The sequence below is a fragment of the Molothrus aeneus genome, chromosome 2 (assembly GCF_037042795.1).
Source record: "Molothrus aeneus isolate 106 chromosome 2, BPBGC_Maene_1.0, whole genome shotgun sequence".
NCBI classification, from domain to species: Eukaryota; Metazoa; Chordata; class Aves; order Passeriformes; family Icteridae; genus Molothrus; species Molothrus aeneus.
The window spans coordinates 112530424-112553148 of NC_089647.1; the positions used below are offsets into that span (position 1 = coordinate 112530424).

The 22725-nt window shown below is 43.1% G+C and overlaps 1 protein-coding gene across 1 annotated transcript in view; it reads right to left on the reverse strand.

Moving 5' to 3' along the window:
- Window positions 1-2489: 2489 nt before the first annotated feature.
- The window catches only part of UMODL1 (uromodulin like 1), a 51320-nt gene continuing 31084 nt past the window's right edge, over window positions 2490-22725 (reverse strand). The window contains exons 14-22 of the mRNA XM_066571800.1: window positions 21809-21921; window positions 16322-16535; window positions 13233-13711; window positions 12301-12443; window positions 10508-10744; window positions 9494-9653; window positions 6835-6922; window positions 4150-4357; window positions 2490-2601 (exon numbers count right to left, since the gene is read on the reverse strand). Of these exons, the coding sequence (XP_066427897.1) occupies window positions 4170-4357; window positions 6835-6922; window positions 9494-9653; window positions 10508-10744; window positions 12301-12443; window positions 13233-13711; window positions 16322-16535; window positions 21809-21921 (1622 nt within the window). The 3' untranslated portion in view covers window positions 2490-2601; window positions 4150-4169. The remainder of the gene's footprint in view (window positions 2602-4149; window positions 4358-6834; window positions 6923-9493; window positions 9654-10507; window positions 10745-12300; window positions 12444-13232; window positions 13712-16321; window positions 16536-21808; window positions 21922-22725) is intronic.

Consider the following 22725-nt stretch of genomic DNA (forward strand, 5'->3'; position numbering starts at 1 on the left):
TTTTAGAAGACCAAACTTTCAGTTTATTAAGGAATCAGTGGATACAACCCCCTGGACAACTTCCTTCAGGGATAAAGGAGCTGTGCAGAGCTGGCCACTCTTTGGGAGCCTATTTACTCAAACAAAGAACACTCAATTCTTCTTTTGGAGCAGCTGTCAGAACTGTGCAAATTGAACACCTGGGCAGGCTGGTGTAACAGTAGTTTCAGATTGAATCACCACATTGCTGCAATAAATTGGACTGGGAATGCTGAATGCTCTTTTGGTTGCCTTTGCTGGAAAGGATGAAACTAAAGTGTGTTTGCCCTTTGTAAAGATGAAGAAAGAGACCCTTAGGAGATCTTTTCTCTTGCAGCTGGTGGAAACTGCAGTTCAGTGAGGTTTGGTAAGGTCCTGTGTCATGTTTTCAGTGATTTCTGAACATTATATTGATACTGGAACTGTTCAGAAGCTGCCACATCCACCAAGGGCACATCTTTAATACCTGTGACCAAATCACACAGGAAAGCATATCAGTACAGAAGTCAGCAACAAGTTACAAGGCTGCTTTTATTAAGAACCAAAATTCCTATAAACAGACTCAGTCACAAATAGCAGTTTCTGCTGAGCATGCAAGGCATCAAATACAAGCTACTGGTTGACATTTCATCCTGAGGAGTAGTGCTCAGCTTTTGAAAATGGCATAGCTCCACCAAAATCAACAGGCAGATCTCTAACCCTGTCGCCTCCAAGAAGTTCAGGATTGTAAGTACTAAAAACTAGAGAAATATTTATAGTAAAATAGCTGAGCCTGTCACTGAGCACACAAGGCAAACACATTTCACATTTGACAGCAAACTGAGCAAAGGTTAAGAGACTCCTACGTAACAAGAACTAATGGTTATGTTGTTGTCCAAAGAAGTTGTGGACTCCCCATCCCTGGAAGTGTCCAAGGGCAAGCTGAGCACCCTGGGATAGTGGAAGGACCATCTTGGATCTAGATGGTCTTTAAGGTCCCTTCCAACCCAAACCATTCTATGGTTCCATGTTCATCAGACTAAGACTGCAAAGATAATTTATAGTTTCACCACTTACAACTAAATGGATTTTTTTTTTAAATCAGGATCTCATAACTCTTATTTCCAAAAGGAAAAGCCAAGTCAAAGTGTCTTAGTCCTTATAGAGTCACTTGAATCTAAAGCAGAATGCAAATGATTACTCTGAAATTTATTGATATAAATTATCTCCAAAATCAATCAGTTCAACCTTTTGCAAAATGTGGAAGTCTTTTACCCAGTAATCTTACTACCTAATGGGAGTTGGACTAGGAGAATAGAAAAGCCACTTTCCTATGCTATTCTGTACCCAAAAATCAGCACCTCAGGGCTGTGACTACTTAGAAACATTAATGACTTCAAGCTAAGGACCGTTTTCCACTAAGAGTTATTTATAATGGTGTCCATTGAGCTTAAGGAGGAATTTATTTATAAGTTACTAAGTTGGATGTGGCCCAGGCACAGCAGATTATCACTCTGTAGGAGGAGTGACTGCAGCAAACAGAACCCAGGGCTGGTGGGACAAGTTATTGCCACCTCTTCACCTTCCATCTTCCAACACACTCATTGAGGAGGAGATTTGGGGCAGCAGAGAAGAGCAGCCCAGGAAAGAGCCCTGCATAAAGAGATTTTTGCTCCAGTTTATCCAGCTGGCCAGTCTGTTGTTGCACCCAATTGACTGTGTACAGTGAGCCTGTGCTGCTGCACTGATGGTCGTGCAGCCAGGCAAAATTCAGGTCAAATTTATCTCTTCATTTGCAATTGGAGAGCTCTCACTTAGGTGGGCAGCAGTGTGTGGCTTGACTGCACAATCATTAGGGTCTAATTGAGCTGAATACACAGGGACCAATTGATTTATCTGGAAAAACATGGGCTGCCAGCAACAAAAATAATTTCTTTTTTGTTTTTTCTTTATTTTCCACTGAGACCTTGTCAATTACAGAATGAATCAAATTTAAAAACTCATGCTGAAGAACACCCTGATCTGGTTAAACCCCAGATCCACCATAGCTTTTCCTTACTTGGTGGCAATCCAGTGCTGGCTCCCCAGCTTCTGTATACTTAAGGCGTTGCACAATTGGGTCATCAAAGCTGTTGCAGCTCAAAGTTTCAACCTCACCCTGAGTAAACAGCAAATTACAAACTGAAAAAGAGATCTCTCTGAGGGTTTGCTGATTTACTTCCTTGAACATCAATGGAAACATGCAGCTTGTCAATATTAATGGCACAAGTGATGCTGAGCACATAGTGATATGTCACAGTGAGAAAATCAGATCTTGAAACTCAAAAGAGAGACCCAGATGTCTTTGTTTTCTTCCCTTCTATTTTATCAGTGGAAAAACTGCCAAAAATTCACTTCAACCTGGAGCTGCTGTCACAAAGAGTTCTTAGGATACCAGGGAAGAACCAGATTGCTAAGAAAAAAAAGAGGCTCAGGGGAGAAAGGGGGTATAGAAGCTTTTTAATATTACAATAATTTGAAAGAGTCAGTGATGTGTAGAGCAAGGAAAGCCAAATGTTGAGTGAAGACAAACTTCAGTTCTCCATGTGATGAGATATGATTCCACTAGGGAAAAAAAATATAAACCAAATTAATGAAGATTGAGACAGGTAATCAACTCCCTTCCAAAGGCAGTAAATACATGGGAAAGAAGAGCTGAGCAGTGCCACTCCAAAATGGAGCCATCAGCTGAGGCTCCACCATGATGTAGAAGTGTTATGAGCCTGACAATGTCCTTTATGCTACAGCATCTTTGCACAGCTCCAGAATTCCCATTGCTGAGGTATTACTCAGGAGAGCAGAATGATGAATGCAAGAGAAGCCATCCCTGCTCTGTGGAGAGACTCAGAGATTCCACGTGTAGGTTTGAATTCAGTGATCCTCAATATGCCCCTTTTGCTGGGCTATGGCTCCATGGTGGGATTTCTGATGGAACTGCAGCTGCTGGAGTTGTACCAAGGAGTCCTGGGTACCTTCCCTTGGGGTTCCTGGCACATCCAGCCCTTGGGAAGCCACCAGAGCATCACCCTCATCTGCAGCCATCTCCCAGGAGCTGCCCAGAGATGGGTAAGAGGGATGAAAGAGATGGAAATACAGCAAATGTGACCACTCAGGACTTACAAGCAGGAAGCTGGGATAGTGCTCCCTGCCATTTACCTGGGTGTATATTAAATGATATAATTCTGTGCTCATTAATTGAAATGGATTATCTGCAAATGCCACAGGGATGTGTCCAGTGCCTTTCCTGAGGCCATGGCATTGTCCTGTGGGAGGCCTGCACCAGGGAAGGGTCACTGACTAACTCTGGCAATAATGACAAATAAACCCTTTTCCAGGAACAGAATTCCATCCACAGCAAACATCCTTGAGCTGTGAAGTGCTGTTAGGTGCTGTTCCTCAGCCTGCCAGATTTCTCACTTCTCTCTCCTCCCCTTAAAGAGACAAGCATGCAAATGATGCTGAGCTGCTAGAACAGACTGATTTTACAGAAAAAGTGCTGAATCCTGTGATATCCTGGAAAAGTGTTAAATTCCCAAGACCATGTGGCAGTGGTTAAGTCTCCTCAGAGCTGTGTGTTCAGATTCTCTGCAAGCACATGTAAGCACTGCTTATGCATCTCAATATTTCAAGCTCTTTATGTTTAACATTCTACTACTTTCTCAAAAAAAAAATCTCAAAAAATAATAATTAAACCCAAGCTTTTGTAAAAAGGGTTCTGAGAACTCTTCTTGAACTTCTGAGAAAAATTTATAAAGAGAGTGGTAAAGTTTCTCTCCTTTATTACACTGATTTAAACCCAAAAATTACATGGCTTTTTTGTGGAAGGGCTTATTGGTGTTTTCTAAGGTGATGTGTCATTTACTCTGACTGAGATCAAAGCCATGAAGGAAGATGAAGGACAAAATGCTGTTTTCCTACTCTTGTAGTTTGCATCATTTGAAAACAAGGAAGAACAGTAGGAATTTCTTTCTTACTTGCATGGCCTTTACCCACAGCAAAAAGGACAGCAGCTTCAAATATTCTCATATAAAAGGTGGTCATATACAAGTATTGCACCATTTCAGAAAGAGATAAACAGCTAAAAAATGCAATTGATCATAATTGAGTACTTACATGTGGTGACCTGTGAGCCACTAATCATAGAACACTTGGTAGCTGAAGTTGTCAGACTTGATCCTGAGGTTGCATCTTCCTGTCTTTCGCTGGTACTGGAAAATGAGAAGGGTCACAACTCCCAGCACAAAACCAAACACAGCAAGGGCTATGAGGACGATGTATCCAATTCCCATTCCAGCCTCCTTCTCTCTCTTGGAATCAGATGCTAAAAAAAAATTAAAATTAAAAAAAAAAATCAGAAGTGAAAGAAAAAAAAAATCAGAAATTCCTAAATCTTTTAGTGGGGAGAGAAACAAGCCCTGCATGTTAATTAGCCAATGTGCCAGTACAGAACTGAGCTACAGAAGTGTATCAGCCTTCTGGGGAGGGTGATTCCCATGGAAAGGGTGTGAGGACAGACCATGTTCTCTTTTCACATACCAGTGTAGAGTCCCTGCAGACATAAGTGTGATTTTCAGCTAAAGTAAGAATTAAAGAATTACTACTGGTGACTTTTAAAAATGCTGCCTTACTTTCAGAAGTACTTTAGAGATGGAGTATTCCCCTATCTTACCCCTGCCTCCATTCATCTATGATTATAAAAATGAGTTGATTTGCTTTTCTCATGTATGTAACTGTTCTTCAAACACAGAGTATTTGGGGAAGGAGTCTCTGCTGGGTCTCTAAGCTCCCAGCTGAGCCTGCAGAGGTGTGGCTCACTGGAGTGACACTGGCTTGGTGTCAGTGCTGCACCTGAGCAGTCATTTAGAGCCAGCTGAGCAGCCTGAGGTTGGCTGCAATGTCTGCCCAAGTCTGGCAGACAGGGCACAGGACCTGCAGGAGCCCTGTGCTCTGCTGGAAGAGCAAACTCAGAGGGGAAGCAAAGAACGACCCAAATGCTCCAGTGTGGGCAAAACTCAAGTCCCACATTGCCAAGTGCCTCCCAAGGCACCACAGGTCACAGGCAGAAAGTGCTCTCCTGGTTCCCTTTGAACCGCTTCCATATATTTGTCCAAATCTGCAAGCAGAAACCCCTCTCCCTTTATTATTATGCTTATACAAGTTCTCTTCATGCTTATACAAGTTCTTATAATTCCTTCCTGCATTTGCTTACATTTACAAAACATTTGTTTGCTTACATTTTCAGGACAGCACTTGTTTTGCCAGGCACTTGTGTGGCACCTGAGGTACACAGAAGATAAATATCACTGCAATTAGAGACAAGATTTTTGGCCAAAGGGCACTGCTGGCAGCCACAAAGGTCAGTAAGAGCAGTTCCAGCTACAGACACCCAGGGCATCATTCCAAGACTGGCCAAAGCAGTGCTGTGTAATATATTCAGTCTCATTTTTGAATTTCAGCATGAAACAAAGGAATAAAGTAGAACATGTACAGGGGAAATGGCAGCCTGTGGCCAGACACAGAGCAGGCCCTCCTGGGGACATGGAATAGTGGCCTTTGCCATGGCATGTGACCAAGTGCTGGCAGAGCAGGTAAAGGTTTTCATGTTTCACTGCAGCATTTACACCTGTTATTACTGACATCATTATCCATGTTATCCCCTTCAACACAGAGATGTAGATCACTTAAAATGTGGGGTGGTTATCCAAACTAGAAATAAGAGACAGCATCCAAAAGTGCCACCTTTACCTAGAAATCAACTTATCCATTTAGCACAACCCAGAGAAAGCTTCCCTCACCAGAGGCCCTTCAGGGAAACAACCATTTTTCAAAATTAGAAATGAATCAGGATCTCCAGCAAAAATGGTAGTGAGACCTACTTGTTGTAAGAGCTAGACAAAGAAATTTGCATTCGTAGCTTTATTTTATTTTATTTTATTTTATTTTATTTTATTTTATTTTAAGAACTAATTCAGAAATGAGCACTGAGGGCCTATTTGAACAGACCATGTAATGGAAGAAAAATATATTCTTCTAAGTCAGAGTCAGTGCCTAGGTCCAAAAGAACATTATGAACTTTCTGTTTATGGCAGCCACAAGTTAAGACTCTGATATTGGTGAGCCAAACCACTCTCAATGAGTATTTTATATTAAGAAGTTATAAATGTAAAGCTGGAGGGGGCCAAATGACTGAAAACATGGGACACCACAGGTGCCCTTGAAAGCATCACTCAGGTTAAATGCAGAAAAAGCAGGTGCATAACAAATTAGACTTTGCTTGTCCCTAGTGCTGGGGTTGCCCTCAATTAACCTGCACTGCACCAAATTCACCAAGGGTTCTGTGCATCAGCTGTGCTCTGCCACTTCCCCTCACTGTGGTAATGAAGCCAGCACCAGGGAGCCAAAGGAAACACAACAATAAAGTCTCTTACATCCTCTGATTTGGGACTTCAGAGCCCAGAATAATTGCAGACTAACAGCAGTGTAAACACTTGGAAAAGCGATTGCAATCTGCAGGATCGAGTCTGCTTTCACACCTTACAATTGAAATAATTGTTTGATTTTGTGGTTGTTGCACTTGCTACCCTGTGCAAACAGCCACACAAAAGCACTTTATCTTCCTTTCTACATTCCCTTGACAACGTGACAGTCCCTGCTCCGAGGAGGGCACCTGCTTCTCCAGGCTGCCACGTGGCTCCAGCAGGAATGCCTGCTCCCAGGGAACACAGAGGGGCACAAACCCCCTGTGTGTCACAGGCCAGCACAAAATAATCCTGGCATGATAGTCTGTTCTCAACTCACCAGCTGATTTACACAGGGGTCCCCAGGATGTTCTGTGCAGGGAGATGGTTTCTCCAGCCTTCAGGAGCCGAGCCCTTGCATGGCACCTCTGCAACATCAATTCAAACTCCAACAAGTCATGTGGCTTATTAATTCAAAACACAAAACCTTCTGATGGGCTTGTGAAAGCCCAGTGCTACTCTCACCAACCAGTTTTTGTTTCTTAATGTTATGCTCTGTTAAACTGAAATTAGCACCAAAAGAAATGGCATCAGGGAAAAATCAGTATAAAATCTGTAATTAGTCACACTGGAACACACTGCTGTGAACAGACACTTCACACAGACAACCTTTTCATTAACTTGCTGTTTGTTTTAGAGAAACCTTTTGGGAGAATAAATTTATCACTAATGCCAGGGGTTTGCAGGCACTTTTGTTTGGATGTTTGTGCTGCCCATGGCAGGCACAGCAGATCCTGCAGCCAGCACCAGCAGAAGCAGCAGCAGCTTTCAGACCCTGCTGAGCCAGGTGTCATTCTGAAGCTACCCACAGCTTCAGTGACAAGAGAACCACTAATCTGGGAACTACAAGGCTGAAATGCCTGTCCTGGCAGCACATTCACAGGCATTTTCTGTGCACTTCCTTTTTTTTTGTTTGTTGCCTTTTCATTTTAAGTCATAGCCCAAAGATCCCTGGTGGGAACCAAAACTTCCTGGCATTATTCAAAGGGTACTGTGGCTCTCCTGGAAGGGCACAAAAAAACCCCAGAGAAGTGGCAGCATCACACCATGACTAACAAAATCAGCAGGGTGTCTTACCAGCTTGTTTACACCAGAATGTCCCATCAGAGTTACCAGTTTGGCTGCACTGGAAAACCTCTACAATCCACTGCCAGCAACAGCGTCTTCAGCTGGGTCAGCCCCCAGAAAAGTACCCATGTGGTTATTTATGACTTTGGTCTGCTCTCAAGGAGCTTTCCCAGGTAGGTGGATGCATTAGAGAACACATTTATGTAGTTGCTCCCTGGTGGCAATGAATTTTTGGTTCCACATGGCCATGGAGCAGCCACATTCCACCAAACATCTGCATGGTGGTGGCACATCACTCCTCTTCCCATTCAAAGTAATTTTTCTCACTCATTTCTTACTGCTTTCCTCCTCAGCCAGTCCATTTTTTTCAGCTCCAAACTTTAGAGCACCTTACTCTCTTCCACAGAGAAAACAAGGAATAAATAGACTGAGCAAGAAGAAATAACCCAAGATGTAAGCACTGAGTGTGTGGGTGAAGAGCTGAGCTGAACCTGCCCTGAAGAAAGTCCCTATTCTCCAGAGTAACAGATCTGAGGGGTCATATCCCAGGCCCAGGGCACTTTCCCAGCCATCTTACATTATTTACAAATATCCTCTGTTCTTGCTCCTCTTCCTTGATCTTTGCACCTTCTGCAGCTCCTCGCTCCCTTTGTAAAAGCCATTGCTTGCCCTGTGTAGATGTGCCTGGTGCTTCTCTTCCCCACATCACAATTTAGCCTCAGTTGACTAAATTGAGGCTAAATTGTGGTGTGGTGAAGACAAGCACTTCTGAATAGGGGTAAATTTTGCATAAGAGAAAGAACAATGCATCCTATATATATATTTATATTCATACTCAGCTGCAAAAACTGGAGCCATCTTACCATTGTCAGTCATGTTTCCTGTCCCTACTTTTTTTTTTTGTTTTATTTTTTTTTAATCTGGAGGAAGCCTTATACTTTGAGAAAGGAAACAAGCATCTTCTGGTAGCCTTTTAAAATGCTTTAGGAAGAGATCCTTTGCTTTATAATGAGTTTAAACTATTTTATTTAGAGCTAGAGGAAAGTGTTAAACAATGAGGGAATATCAAACTGCTAATGAAAACATCCTTGATAGGAAAAGAGCCGGGAACGTTGGCAGAGGAAGAGGAGAATTCCCAAGTGTCAGTTAGTAATAAAAAAAAGCCATCAGTTAAACATATTTTTCCTTCTTTCTATGGTAGCAACACATTTTCAGATAAAGCTGTGTATCACTTACTTGCAAGTAAAAAGAAACAATGCAATGCTTTGTAACACAGACAATTAAAAACTGCAGTTCTTGTCAGAACATGGCTTGGATTATTGCTTTAAAAAGCAATCAGGCTGTAAAAAGCCATAATAATCTCTATTAAAACTCACAGCCCTAGAAACTTAATGACACTGAGCTTCCTTTCCTGGCACCTAAACTCTCAGTTGAAGAAGCAAATCTGTTGGGGATAAGGAAAAAAAGGACAGAAAAATATATAAATTTACTCAGACATTCTTCTGACACTGCTACTCTGGGAGTTCCTATTTTGTGACACATCCATCTGAGCTGACACTTTTCTACCCAGCCTAATTTCATTGCTTTTTAGTCATCCTTAAAATGAGTGAAAGGTCCAGTTCTCAGGTTCCCCAGCTCTGTGTGAGCTCCATGCTTTTTTCTAGGAGATGAGCCACAGGAGGAAAAACTGAAACCTCCTCATGGTTGTGGTGTTTCCCCATTCCTCTCTGCTCTCAGCAGAGAACAAAGGAAAACTCTAGAGTTATTTTAAACCTTGTTTGGAAACATTACTCCTTCTATCCCATTGCAGGACTCCATATGGCACTGAGAAAAATATATTTTTAAGGGGGGAAATAGAGCAAAACACTTACAGTCCTGCAGGTGCTTCCTGGTGACTCCATACAAATACGAATTCTGCAGTGTAAGTAAACCACAGAGTTGTTGACAAAGGAAAAAATGTTCATCTTAAACTGAGCTTTGCTCGAATTCCCATTTTCCAGCAGCGTGGTGGAAGTATTTGGGATGGGACAGCTGAAAAGGGAGACAAAAACCACACAGAGCAGCTAAGGCTAGAGAAGGCAGGTTTTGGTTATAGCACAGAGCTTGGGTTTTAAGGCTTGCCTTCCTTTAGGAAGTCACAGCCAGACCCTTCATGAAGCAGCTCTGGCAGTAGAGTGGTGATAAGGGGCTTTTTGCTGCTTTAGTCTCACAGTAACCAAGTGGAACAGGAGCTGTGAGAAGTGGTTGGAGAGCTGGAGAAGGAGGGAAAGAGTAACAGAAAGAAGGATTTAAACTTGGCTTCACCAAACACAAATTGAAAAAAAACCTCAAACTTAAAGGACTAGATGAGCAAAATGATTATTCTGTATTTTAAGGTGAGCCTAAGAAATATGAAACTGGGGTGAGATGAGGGATCCAGACAGAAACAAATTTCCTCTTTCACCAGAGGCTGCTCTAATATCATGTGTGAGGAATTAAATATCCTATTTCTTTGTTGACAAGAGACACATAAGCTCTTGATAAAGCTGCAACCACAAGCTCTGAACCATAGAGCAGGAGATAAAGCACCCATTTCTCAAATGCCCTTTCACTACTGACTGCCAAAATCACCTTCAAGTGATTTCTTCAGGTTAAAAGCACAATTCCCTCACAAAACTGGAAGGAAGATGACCAAACCCAAAAAACTTTCACGTAGCCCTTTGAAATCCTTTTTCATATCTACCTTTCTTGTTCAAAGAAGGTGTAAGCAGGCCAGATAGAAAGGGGCTGGGCATGTGAATGATGAGAACACATCAAAAGTCATTTAAAATACAACACATGATTAGTCAGTACCACTGTAAGACCTAAGGCATGGCTCATAGTGTTTGCAAATGGCATTGCTGTACCTGTTGCTGATAAAAACAAATGCCAGGGAATCCATTGAATTATTGGTTGGAGTGGCCCAGCAGTCAGTGAGAACCACCTTGAGCTGGCTGTCTGCCCTCTGCATCCCCACCTCGATCAGCACATCCTCACTGGCAGAGACACTGAAATTTCTGGGGACTGGGGAGTTCCCAATGAACAACTGCATTTCTGTTCTGAAGTATCCAGATCCATGCAAATCCTCAAAGATGGTGTAAAGTCTGAAAAATCAATTATCCTTTTTTAAAGACCACAAAGTTGACTGTAAGTTTCTGCAAGTCTAAAATCAGTGCCTGTTTTCCCACGTATTTAAAATATGCAGACCAGGATGGCAGGACACTGTTCAAAAGGAAAGGTGAAAAAGCATTGAATTTTCAGCTGGGAAGGTAGAGAGAATGGAAACACAAGTGGGAAAATCCAAAGGGTGGTCTCAGCAATTCAAGCAGGACAGAGAGAAAGACCAGATTGGAGCAGAAGGGGAACAAGGCTATGAGCTCTCTGAAAGCTCAAAATAAGGACAGTAAAAGCTTAGTGCAGAAGAGAAGAGCAAAAAAAAAATGAGATGGGGAAAATCTGAACAGAAAGTGAAAGGCATGAGAAAATTATAGAGCTCAAAGAAAAGTGGCCTGACAAAGACTTTGCTGGGGAATAGGAAGGAAAATACAATCTCTGGACAGGGCTAGGAAACAGGAACTGGATTTGGTGCCAATAGTTTAAGCAGGATGACAGGCAGGAGAGGAGCTGCACTTGTATGAAGGGAGGACACTCCCCATGACAGAAAGGCTTGGGCTGTCACATTTTCTGTCAGCACAGCCTTGATTTTCTGTGAAGTGTGGCTCTGATTCCATCTTACTTGAAGGTGGGGCATTTCACAACAAAAAAAAAGGATTTGCTTGATGTATCTTCTGGTTTTTCAAGTTGACCAAATAAGGATTTTTGAGGGGTTGAAAACTGCCATTCTCAGAAGCCACATAGCAATCTACAGGCCCACATCAGGTGGAAAGAAACACAACTGATGTGCTCCAAAAGCAGAAAAATGCTGTTATTGCTACAAGGGATTGCCCAGGAAGGCAATGAGGAGACAGGAATTCTGACTTCTGAACCAGCAGTTCCCAAAGGTTTATTTCCACCTGTGGTTTAGCCAGATAAAGGCCAAGCTTGTTGGATTTACTGGCACATTAGCTGGAGTAGGAGAGGAGCACACAGCAGGGATCTCCTTGATGCCTTGGATTGGCTGCCTAGAGCACAGGCTAGACAGAGTTGGAGAATAAAGTGGATATTTATTAAAGGCCTTTAACAAGCACATCTTGGGCCATGCAGGAGCCTGGCAGAGGCTACAGCCAAGATGGATGAGGGTCATGAGTTTTTCAGGCAGATACAAGTTTGGTCTATTTGCATATCAGAGGTTAATTGTCCAAGTAATTAAGTCACATTTCCTCAGTTTGCTTCCTCCCAATTTACTTTTGTTTATACTTTTCAGACTGAGGCTGTGATGATGACTTTGTTTTTCAGGCCTGGAAGGATTGTTTTGTCTGACCACAGTGTGAAGAGAGCTTACAAACACTCTACATGGAGTTCAGAGTAATACACTAATGCAGTGCAGGATCTGAAAAATATAACAGCTAAAACTTAAGGCATCATTCTGAGCACAGGACTCCCAGGAAGGCAGACTGCTCCAGTGCTGCCACTGGGCACAGCTACAGCCCCTGGGGGTTTCCCAATGCAGCAGCACTCAGCCACACAGCAGAATTTCAAAGCAGAGAGAGTTGTTCCTCACCCTTCTGCAGTGAAGCCAGAGGAAGTCAAGACATCATTTTGAAACACACAGAGGATGGGACTGGCGATGTTCCAGTGGTGGATTATTCCCTGAGCAGAAACATCGTTCTGAAGGGTGGTTCTCACCACAGTGGTAGTCATGTTCTGCACACAGAAAGGAGAAAACACATCAATATTTCCAGGGTTGTACCAGAGCTTTCCAGTTTCAGGTGTTTGGCTGTTCCTCATTCTCCTGACAGCAAAACTCAAACAGATTAAACCTCCAGTATCTTTGTTGCTGTACAGGAAGGCAAAGAAAATACACCAGTCTTCCTCCTTTTCCTTTTTGTCATAACATGGAATCACAGAACTCCACCAACAGCTTTGGCTGGAAGGGATCTTAAAAATCATTAAGTTCCAAACCCCCTGCCATGGGCAAGGACATCTTCCACTAGACCAGGTTTCCCAGAGCCCCATCTAACCTGGTCTTGAACACTTCCAGGGATGGGACAATGATACTTCCTTAGCAATGGTCATTGCTCCAGGAGGGAGTTTCTGTACTTTGGCATGGTCTGAACATAGCCATTGGTTCGGGATCCAAAGAGAGCTGTCACTCTTTGTCCCCACTGCTGGTAGCTATTGAAGTATTTGTCAGCATGAGGTGATGAAATTACTTTTAAGTAAAGACAGCTGCAAAGGGAAACCAGAAGAGGCATGGGACGTGGCTCTCAGTTTGGACAGGCCGCTGAGTTTTGCTGCCTGACCTCAAAGATTCGTCTTCTCTTTGGTGACAGAGTTAACTTTCCATCACAGGAAGGGGATTTCTTTCTCCAACAGAAGTTCAGCAACTAATAGCCTGCACACCTAGCTGAGGATCTGCCACTGCCTCTCCCCTCCTGAAAGAGAAATAAAGTGCTCCAGAGCTTGCTGGCATTCCCTTATCAGAGGACTTACGGTCTCAACCTTGGTGCCACAGTCACTCCAGCCCGCCTGCAGCACAACGTGGGTGCTATTGCTGGTGCTCACATTGCAGCCAGGCTCCCCCAGGAACAGGGAACTCTCTGGGATAGACTCCTGCTGCAAGAACCTCTTCTGGATGGCAAGGATGATCCTCTCAATCTCACAAAACACACTCACAGCGTCTTTAATGGAAACCTCTTGGGCGGGTTTGGCCAGGGGGGCTGGAGATGCTCGAGGAGAAACATCTGGAGTTGCCATGGGATCCATGGTGAGAGGACTCAGCACTGTGCTGGAGAACCTGGGGTCCTCCAGAGCTTTGTGCTCAGCAGGAGAGAAGTCCAGTGAAGCAGGGGACGACACATGAGCTGAAGTTTGCAGAGATGTCACAGGTAAAACTGTGCTGTTCACAGGTTTAACTGTGCTGTTCACAGGTTTCTTATCTGTCACTGTTGCCTTCTGGCTGAAGGGAAGTGCTGAAGAGAGCCAAAAATAAAGGTACTGTTGTAATTTACATGTTGAGATTGGTCTCATTAGGCAAAAGCAAACTCTTAGGAGGAAACTCACAGTTACTGGCAGGAAACTAGTTTCTTTTGTTCTTTAAACCTGCTCTACTTACTGCCAAAGCTGGGTTTTTTTTAGAAAGGAGCCCATGAGACACATAAAGTGCCTGTCCATCAGTAAAGCTGAAGTGCTTTATTTCCTGGCAGCTGCATTGATTAGTGTGAAACACATGTACATACAGCTTTTGGAAGATCAGTGCTTGCACAATAATCCCCAGTGGAGGTTGCTCAGCAAGGGCTTGTATGTTTTTGCCTGGAGCTGTAGGAGACTGCCCAGTTCTGGCTGGGGGCATCACCAGGAGTTTGATAAAAAAGCACAGGCCTCATTTGTGACCAGTTACTACCCAAAAGATGGGACCTTGAGTGCTTTGGAAAACTCATTTTGGGAGATGCATGGGACAAAACTCATGTGGCAGTCCCATATTGCAGGTTTGTCCTGAGAGAGAGGAATAAATAATTGTCAGTGGCAATCTGTAATGGTTCCAGGAAGAAAAAAGTGGGGAAAAAGGGAAGTACAGGTTCAGGTCAGTGTGTGTCAAACACCCAACATCCAGCACAGGTCTGGGGTTACACCCTGAGTATTCACCCACCACCGACTGAGAGAGAATCAGGATAATAAACTCCATTTGCAGGGAAGCACAAACAATGTGTCTCATTGCACAAAATTTCTCTAAATAATGTTAGTGGCTAAAACATAAAAATACCACCTATTTTCCCAAGCAACATATGAAATCTGTACACATATATAAATCCTTATGGAACTGCCCAGCTTCCAGAAATGCCCCAAATGAAAAGTCACTGATTTGCACAATAAAGAAAGGAAAATAAAAGTTGGAGCTCTTCCAGAGCTGGATTTCCCAAAAGCTTATCATCACATTAATATCTTAGTTAAAACTGAACAAAGGTTGGTATCAATTGACAAATCATTGTGACTTCAGTAAAAAATGTTCCTTGTCATTGTTGTTACAAAACCAAATATAAATTACTGAAGAAGCTTAAGAGAATTTAGGAAATTAAAGACCTATCATACAGCAGCTAACAGATGACCTGAGGAAAGAAAAGCTTGATGAATCAGCTCATAGAAAAACGTAGTTTGTAATATCAGCATTCTTTCCCTGCTGCCATACAGAGGTCAAGCCACCTATCAAGTATTTTCTGTTACTTTCTCTATTACCTCTTCTGTCCCCTCTGCTACTGCTAATGAAAATCACTAAGAATCTTGACAATCCTGTCTAATTTTTGTGACAAGTATGAGAATCAGAACTCTTAAAAGAACCTTACAGCATTAAATATTAATACAATACATTCCCATTCCCAAAGTGATCCACTGCCCAAGGGGATGCTTCTAACCCCAGGAGCCTCCACAGTTTTCCCTCCATTTCACAGTTCTGAGGAGATGCTCAGTAAATGCCCAGCATGAGTGAAGCAGAAGGCTTGTGTCACTGATTCAGGTTGTAATCTAGTTGCTGTCTTAATTTTTACCCAGCCAAAATTTTCATTTTTGAGAGAAAAACCATGCTTTTACTTCTCTTTCTCTTTCCAAAGTCTAAAAACTGGAGCAAACCAGAGCATAGGTGGGACTCAGAAAGCAGCAGCAGCCACCTGCTCTATGAGGACCTGTCCCTAAACAAACTCTTTGTTTTAGCCCAGGTTTGAGGGGGCCAAGCACTCTACAAAGCACCACCACAAGAGAGTAGTGATCCTTCTAATTACCAGGATGTGTAACTTTCCAGATTTACAGCTGTGAGTGTAACAGGAAAAAAAAATGGAGCAGAGCATAAATGTTTCTGAAGTAATTTTGCATGAGATTATAATTGACAGCTTATAATAAAGAACAAATGGATCATGTCAGGGATACAGTATTTGTTGGGTTTTTTTTTCCAGAAGTGACTTGTGAAACAGAATTCAGCTGCTCATTGTCAGGAGATTAATATTTTTTGTTACTTACTTCAATTACATTTAAAAGAAAAGAAGTTGTACAATCAGCCATCATGCTGGGCTTGGCAAAGTGTAGGCTTTCACCTGAGCTCCAGACCCGCAGGTGTGTGAGGAAAACAACTATTCCCAGTGAAGAAGAACCCACATATTCATTTATTTCTTGGGATTTCTATTTCAGGGAAAAATTATTAGTGCAAAGCAGGGTGTAATATGTTTTTAAATGATTTTAAACAGTGCTAGTTATGGCTGTGTTCAGGGACTCATTTCCACTGGTAGCTTATAAACCCCTCAATCCATGACCTCTAACATCTCCTTGACTTTTTCTCTGTAAAACTGGTTCTAGACATTGTCACAAAGACCAGTTGGTTTTGTCCTTTTGGATCAGTGGTACCTCACTTCCTATGTCACCTGTGGGTGCTCTCTGAAAAACTTACTGGATGGGTAAGCAGGAGCAATATAAGGAGAGAGAAAGGCTTTTCATCCATGTGTTTTACAGGTATTTTCACCTCAGAAGACACAGATTAATAATAGATTTTGTCATTTATCTGTCTCTGAAGAATTACTGGGGCACAAGCTGCTCCTCACCGTGTATGGAGAGGCTGCTCCTGTCCAGGGTGAAGTAGGAGCTGTGTTCCAAGGCCTCACAAAAAGTGGTGATGACATGGTGGACATCCACTTCTTCTGCAAGCAGCAAATTGAAACTTACCACTGTGCTCCCATTAGTAACACCAGTTACCAGCACTTTAATCAGACCAGCATCCATCTGCTGGAGCACCTCCAGGGGCAGAGATTTCTGCACCTGGAATAAAAACAAAATGTATGTGGGGATGGGCAGATGGAACAATTACATTCCAGGCTGTGTACACTGCTCAGAAATGAGTGTTGTGCTTCCTGCTCTGGAGGGAAGCAGCAGAAAATTGACCTTTTTGCTTTGTAACATTTTCAATCCAGAGCAGCTGAAGGATGTGGTGCACATTTAACCATAAATATTAAATGAGCCAAGTGATTAAGACATCTCATCTGTCATTTGGCACAAGCCCTTGCCTCTGGTAACAGAGAGGGAGGGAGGAGACTGCAGGGGAGCTCCCATGTTCTGCCTCTCAAAATGCCTCTGGGGAGAGGGGCAGTCCAAGGAATTCCAATCCAATCCAAGGAATCCAATCCAGTACAAGGAATTCCAATCCAATCCAAGGAATTCCAATCCAGTCCAAGGAATTCCAATCCAATCCAAGGAATCCAATCCAGTACAAGGAATTCCAATCCAATCCAATCCAATCCAATCCAATCCAATCCAATCCAATCCAATCCAAGGAATCCAATCCAATATAAGGAATTCCAATCCAATCCAATCCCATCCAAGGAATTCCAATCCAATCCCAGGAATCCAATCCAATCCAATCCAATCCAAGGAATCCAATCCAATCCAAGGAATTCCAATCCAATCCAAGGAATTCCAATCCAATCCAATCCAAGGAATCCAATCCAATCCAAGGAATCCAATCCAGTCCAAGGAATTCCAATCCAATCCAAGGAATCCAATCCAATCCAATCCAATCCAAGGAATCCAATCCAATCCAAGGTATCCAATCCAATCCAAGGGATTCCAATCCAGTCCAAGGAATTCCAATCCAATCCAATCCAAGGAATCCAATCCAATACAAGGAATTCCAATCCAGTACAAGGAATTCCAATCCAATCCAATCCAATCCAATCCAATCCAATCCAATCCAATCCAATCCAATCCAATCCAATCCAAGGAATTCCAATCCAATCCAATCCAATCCAATCCAATCCAATCCAATCCAATCCAATCCAATCCAATCCAATCCAAGGAATCCAATCCAAGGAGTTGCTGGTGGAAGCGAAGGTGCTCCTGACACTGCTCAGAGGGCTCTCTCAGCCCAGGAACATTACAGCTTGGAGCAGCTGACCTTCAAGCTTTGCTTTCCAGCTGATTTCTCACCAGAGCCAAGCAATACCCACCTCTTTCTAAATGCCCACACCAGGGGATTAAGGGCCCAGGTGGGGGCCACACTGTGGCCACTTCCAACTGCTTCTTACTCTCCCTGATTTCTGCAGGGAATATCTGGAGCAGCAGGGCTGGATTTGAGCCATGAGTTTAAGGCACAGTTTATTTCAGTGTGTGATTCTCAGGGATGCCAGCAGTGATTCCCACCAGGAAGAGCCCAGGGAAGAGGCAAACACTGGGAGCCACCAGGAGAAGCCTTGTTTGCCTTGCACCCACGCTCAGAGCTGGTGCTTTTAGTGCTGGATTCTCATAGCTTTTGCACAGCCTTGTGCCCTGCCTGCTGTGCATTACCCAGCCCTGACTTCCCCACTGTCTGTTTCCCAGCCCTGAAGACGGTCCCAGGATTTGCAGGTGTCCTGCAGCCCTTTCCTGAGTCCCCAGAGCTGGTGAGTTTCTTGTGCTGGGTGCCAAGGCCACATGGCACAGAGCAAACCCCTGTGTGCCCCTGGGAATAGCTGCCTTGTGCCTGCAAGTCCCGCACAGCAAACCTGGGAGTGCCCCATGGAGCAGAGCTGGGAGCATGGAGACACCTGGCTCCCCTCTGAACACCTGGGGAGAACATAAACTGTCCTTGTCAGACCCCAAATCTCCCATTTCACCAAGACAGGGCCTATTGGGCTCCTTCTGCTCTCTCTTTCTGCTGTTTCACAAGCAGGTACTGAAAAGTTGGAGGTCAGACCTAAGTTTTCAGCTGCCATAATTTTTGTCTGAATTTCTCAACATTAAACCTGTGACATCCTCTTATCCCACCCTGATTTCATCCTCTTTCCCTATCTGGAAATTTTATTTTATCAGTTCTTCTTTTTCACAGAATCATTGAGGTTGGAAAAGACCTCTAAGATCATCAAGTCCAAGCTGTGACCAATCCCCACCTTGTCCCCAGCCCAGAGCACTGAGTGTCACATCCAGGCCTTCCTTGGACACCTCCAGGGATGGGCACTCCAAACCTCCCTGGGCAGCCCCTGCCAAGGCCTGAGCACCCTTTCAATGGGGAAATTCCTCCTCATGGCCAACCTGAACCTCCCCTGGAGGAGCTTGAGGCCATTTCCTCTTGTTCCCTGTGACCAGAGCCTGGCCCTCACCTGGCTACACGTGTTTGTTTGTTTTGTTTCTATCCTTATTCCTATTTTTCCTCCCAAAACAGGATCCAGAGCTTGAACAGTGTCAGGGCACATTCACAGTATTTGTATTTAGCCACTAGGTGACACTACAAAACCCTTTATCCAAGAGGCTCCGGGATTTCCCAACAGGTACCACACCCTGGGTTATCAAGCCCTGCTTGATGAAGCAGGGCTAGGAAAAAACAAAACGGGATGGGGGTGTGGGAACGGAACTTTTTGGAATGAAATATTCAACATATAATACCCTTGAGGATGGGGAGTTCTTACAAGAGAAATTATCTTCAGGTCTGTCATTAGATCTGCAATTTCTATAACACACAAAGGAAATCTAATCAGGGAATGCATTGACAGTCTGGAAACTGTGAATAAATAAGTAAAAGGTACAGTAATTTGAACAGAATATTGTTTGAAGACTGTTTTTTCACTCAGAGAGGAAAAAAACCCCTCCCTACTGTGTGTGGTTTGGGTGCACCTTGAGGGAGAAGGTACCAGAGCACACATCTGCCCAGCCACCATCACCAGCAGCTTCCAGGATGTGGAGTTGGAGAAACTCAAATTAACAAAAGGGTGAAATTCCACTGGAATAGTGAAAATTCCTTAATCCCTGTTCCTACACTCATTCCACATTCATGTATCTTCAACTACAATCGTTTTAGGTGCATTCAGCTACACAAACTCAGGCCATGTGCCTTCCAAATGAGGGGGTCACTCTTAAGGCATTAACATTTATTAGTTTCACACCTTTTGTCACTCAGCTAAGTTTAAGACACCCAAATTCAAATCAAGTTTTCCACTTGGGAATTTATTGCACCTCAGGGAATGTATTTTCAACTCAAACCTTTTGCTTTCCCAACATTTTGTTGAGGACAAGCCATGATATCCTCCTTGGGGTGTTATAAAACACAAGCTGAACAAACCCCAGCACTAAAATACGTTTTTTGCCTTTAGCTCTGTTGTTTTTAAGTGGCATTACAAGAAAGGTGGTGGAACTGGCCTGGACAATGACAGTGCAGGTTGTCACATCAAGTTTTTACCTCCTTCTCATTATTTAAAGGATGATATTTCCATTTGCTGTGCTGCCAATTTAACCACATGGCACTTAAGTGCTGGGGCTTAAGAACATTATACACATTAAGATTTATAAATCCTTCGAATTGTAATTATGACTCCAAAGAAGTTTAAAAAAATGTCTGGCAAACTGTATTTAACTGGAACCTGAGAGTGCTTTTAAAGCTCATAAAACTTTCCTCATTTACTTTAAAAGATCCATTTCTCGTCCTCATAACCTGAAAAGAAAATATACAGATCTTTCTGGTCTCCTAAATTTTCTTTGGCATCTAGAAATACAATATTTATAATATTATTTACAGCAGCTATGCAATTATAGCCCATTTACAGTGGCTCAGAGGTGGAAGGAATCAACACTAACACATCTCTCCAACTGATCCACAAAACCAGAGTGCTGGGAAAAGGAGTGAGTTCCTTACAATCCCAAATGATCATTTACTGCCTGAAAATTTGAGACCCAGGTAAAACTGACACAAAACTTCATTGTGTTCCTTTACATGTAACCATTTTACAATTATTTTTCTATTTTTCCTAAATATATTATATCTTTTTCCTAAATATATTATATAATAATATATAATGTTTAATATATAATATATTTATTTTCCTAAATATATATAATATATATATTTGGTAAATATTTTATATTTTTCCTAAATATATATAATATATTTCCTAAATATATATTTCTAAATATATTATATTATATTCCTGGACTAAGATATCTGACTGAATGAAGGAAATACATTAATTTCAGTCCATTTCAATACTGTGCTGCTCTGTAATAGCCTCGGGCAGAGCGTGGTGCTGAATGAGAGAGAGGTCAGTGGAGAATTGCTCCCTTTTCACTTTGCTAATCACATCACTCTCGTTTTGTCACAGTTTTTCTGATGTGACAGCTTGGGGCCAAAACAGCTCCAGGAAAGCTGTGCTCTGCTAACACACCCAGAAAGGTGCAAACCAGTGGGAAACTGATTTGATGTGCAAGAAGGATAAATGGATCCCCCTCTTCCCTCCCTGCAGCTGTCTGTGACCCCAGGCTGGCCTGTGCCCCTGTGCCAGCTGTGTTCCAGTGGTGACTCTGTCCCCAGTGAGTCTTGGGAGGCCTCTGCAGGATTTGAAAATCCATCAAATTGCCAGTGATGGATTTATCACCACATTTATCAAGGCCTCTTAAAACATAGACAGTGAAGGGGTAGTAAGAGAGGCAATAAGGCAGCCCAGCATAACCAGTGGATTTCCAGGCATGGGTGTGTTGGAGGAGGCACCAGCAGGAAGAAACTTCTGGCAAATTCACTGCAATACAAGATATTGTCAAAGGCAACACCCCAGAATGCTGAGAGGGTTAAAGGCACAGCAGATATCAGGTTGTGCTTTGATATCCTGCACTCCAATTACAAGTGAGGGCAGAGGTGACTTTTCAAGAAACCACTCCCTTCCCAGATATGGGGCTACAAAATCCAGGATGATTACAAGAACTGTCAGCCTTGAGGTACTGCTGCAAAGGATAATAACAATTATACAGCTAATTAGGATAGTGCTGTTCAGGGCAAGGGTATCAGAGCACTTTGCTGGTTCCATTACCTTTCCACCACACCCCTGGAGGAGATCAATAATTCAATATACCTAGGTATGAGAAGGAGAGGACATGGAGGTACCAGAGAATCCCAAAATCCTGATCTTCCTCTAAAACACAGCTGCACACTTATCCTGCAGCCTCAGGCAGTCAGGGGAAGCCAAACCTTACAGGTGCATCAAGGGACACACATGAGTTATACAGGCTTTGGGGGAAAAAGACCATACACAGGGTTTTATTGAGACAGGTAACAGGTCACTTCCTTCTTCACCACTTACTTCAGCCACAAAGAGCTGTGCAAAGGTTTGATTTTCCTCACTGCTGTTATTGCTAAAGCCTGGAGAGTATTCCATGTTTCTTATCCGAACTGTGCCACTAAGTTTCTGGAAGGCTGCAAGGTAAGAAAAATATAATAAATATATTAATATCTTATATAAATATAAAATATATATAGAGATTATAAATATATCAATTATATAAATATAATATGTACTTTATGGGCTGCAGCCCATGGACAGGTGGCCACATGAATCAACTTATAGCAGCAGAAGGCCAGCCCTCTGAAATGTAGTCCAAACCCCAAAATTCTAAAAATAAATCATCCAGCATCTTAGTCTGCCCTGCCTGAGCCCCAGATGGCTCTCAAGAAAGGCACTGACCTCCTGCAGGTCTCATATCTGCCAGCTCTGCCTGGGATCCTTCCTGATGTCTGGAATGCTGCTCTGTTCAGGCACTGGAACTGCTCTCCCAGGCTCAGCTGGATGTTCCACCAGTCCCTCCAGAGGGAAACCCTTGCAGCACCAAATCCTCCCTGCAGCCTCAGAGGAAGGCTGGGCTGCTGCCTGAGCTTACACATCTACACTCTGGACAGCTGTGGTGGGATGAGATGAATCCCAGCAGGGTTTGTACACTTCCCTCCTAGTTCACATCTGCTAAATGACATCAAGGCAGACTCAAACATTTTGAGTTTATTTCTTGATTTCTCTGTATTTCCCAGTGTCTCTGGGCTTGGCATTGTTACTACAGACACTGAAGTGATCAGAGAGCAGAGAAAGGGCTTCTCAAGGCATGGTTTGTGCCCTGGCATGCATTTAGTGATGACTGCAATCATCCAATGCTGTGACCATTGCCCGCAAATTGCCTTCACTCTGCCCCCAGCTCCTAACAAATCATCACTCCTGCCACAGCAAAACCT